The 1803-nt window shown below is 40.2% G+C and overlaps 1 protein-coding gene across 1 annotated transcript in view; it reads right to left on the minus strand.

Annotated features, from left to right (window-relative positions):
* Positions 1–924: 924 nt before the first annotated feature.
* LOC107700659 (ubiquitin-conjugating enzyme E2 E1-like) overlaps positions 925–1803 on the minus strand; it is a 31332-nt gene continuing 30453 nt past the window's right edge. Inside the window, exon 6 of the mRNA XM_016502395.1 lies at positions 925–1395. Coding sequence (XP_016357881.1) covers positions 1298–1395 — 98 coding nt within the window. The 3' untranslated portion in view covers positions 925–1297. The remainder of the gene's footprint in view (positions 1396–1803) is intronic.

A 1803-nucleotide genomic window follows, 5' to 3' on the forward strand; every position in this document is an offset into this window, starting at 1 on the left:
AATACGGCAACACTGTTATGTTAAAGTCATATAGTGTGTGTATCATGATGATGTCTTCCGGCATTATTTCCAAAACTAACTATAATCTTAGATCAGCTGTTCTTTCCATTTCTTCTCAAAGCGTTAGAAACCCAAAGCTATGTCAGTGAAGTCAGTGAGATGAAGCCTGTAGGCCGTGTTTGTGTCGGCTGTTGCTTTAAACACAACTGAACTCTAGTCCACAGGAGAACACTATATGGATGCTACAGTAAGTAGAGGAAAACTCCAGCAGTTATCAACAGATATTTGTGCAATCCTTGTCTTAGTAGCATGTTCTAATTTATACGAAAGATATTTAAACAAAGACATACAGTGTTTACTCACCATGTAATGGCTGATTTAACCAAATAAATGTTTATTGACTGGATGGACTGTTGACTTTGATTTCTGTTTGCTGCTATCAACATGCTGTAATATTGGGCAAGAGTCTTCTGTAAGATCAGATTAATGCACATTATGTGTTGTGAGCTATTCATCATCCTAGTCAACATAATACCAGTCTGGAATTTTTTTTCACAAATTTTGTCATATTTCATTCCAAAATCAAAAGAAATCAAAAAATGTTTCCATTAAGAAAACAAAGCCTATTTCAGAACCACTGCATCATGATTTTCATGACAATGAATGCGCAATTCTCCTTACCATAATAAGAAACATCAGTCTTGTTATAATCAGCATAAATTTAAACAGCAAGACAAATACTACTGTGATATATACATAATTAATTACATTTTTTATTTGCATTACTGTAATGAGAATGAGATTTCACACAGCAGAAAAGTCCTTAATATATTTTCTTAAGATGTTCCTGACAGGCTTTTACCAGAAATATAACATCAGTGTTTCCCTCTGAATGCTTGCACTGAAAGATACGGCACGACTCTGTACACCAACGTCAACTTTAATATTGGTGGGGAAATGCATACATGGAACAATCCTGCCATAGGCTCATGCTGGGACTTCATTTGACAAGAACGAGGAAGCTCCAAATAAAACCAATTTACAACAGGAAGGCAAAGAAAACACACATTAAGATCCATTTTTGTCAAATCATGATGCTACTTGAGCCAAGGGAAACAAACACAACAACAACAAAATAATGCAGGGAAAGAAAACAATTGAAATGGGAATTTAAATTCCATCATAAAATCCACCCTGTATCTCTACCCTATGGATCCCCATCCCCCCCATTTCCTCCCACAGCTCCTCCCCATCCCACAGACGTCCGGCAGGCAGTGGCGCTCCGCGGCCGGAGGAATTATGTGGCGTAGCGTTTGGTCCACTGTTTGGCTATCCTGTCGTGCTCAGGTCTGTTGGTTGTGTACTGCGTGGCGATGCTTCCTACCAGAGGATCAGCTGCAGAAGAAGACACGATTCACCAGGTTAAAAACACAATCAGCTGCTACCTACAGTCAACACACACACAAAGTTAAAGGGATCATGAACTGAGAAATCAAAATTCCCTTGATCTTTTGCCATATAAGAGGTCACTGCACTATAAAAACATCCTGTAAGTTTAAGAACTCAAAACTTTGTAGTCTAAAAACAACTTGTATGTTTTACAACTTGCAACAGGGGAAGTCGTGGCCTAATGGTTAGAGAGTCGGACTCGTAACCCAAAGGTTGTGGGTTCGAGTCTCGTACCGGCAGGGATTGTAGGTGGGAGGAGTGAATGTACAGGAGTCAATACCACGACTGAGGTGCCCTTGAGCAAGGCACCGAACCCCCAACTGCTCCCCGGGCGCCGCAGCATAAATGGCTGCC

The sequence above is a fragment of the Sinocyclocheilus anshuiensis genome, unplaced genomic scaffold (genome assembly GCF_001515605.1).
Source record: "Sinocyclocheilus anshuiensis isolate Anshui unplaced genomic scaffold, SAMN03320099.WGS_v1.1 scaffold1360, whole genome shotgun sequence".
NCBI lineage: Eukaryota > Metazoa > Chordata > Actinopteri > Cypriniformes > Cyprinidae > Sinocyclocheilus > Sinocyclocheilus anshuiensis.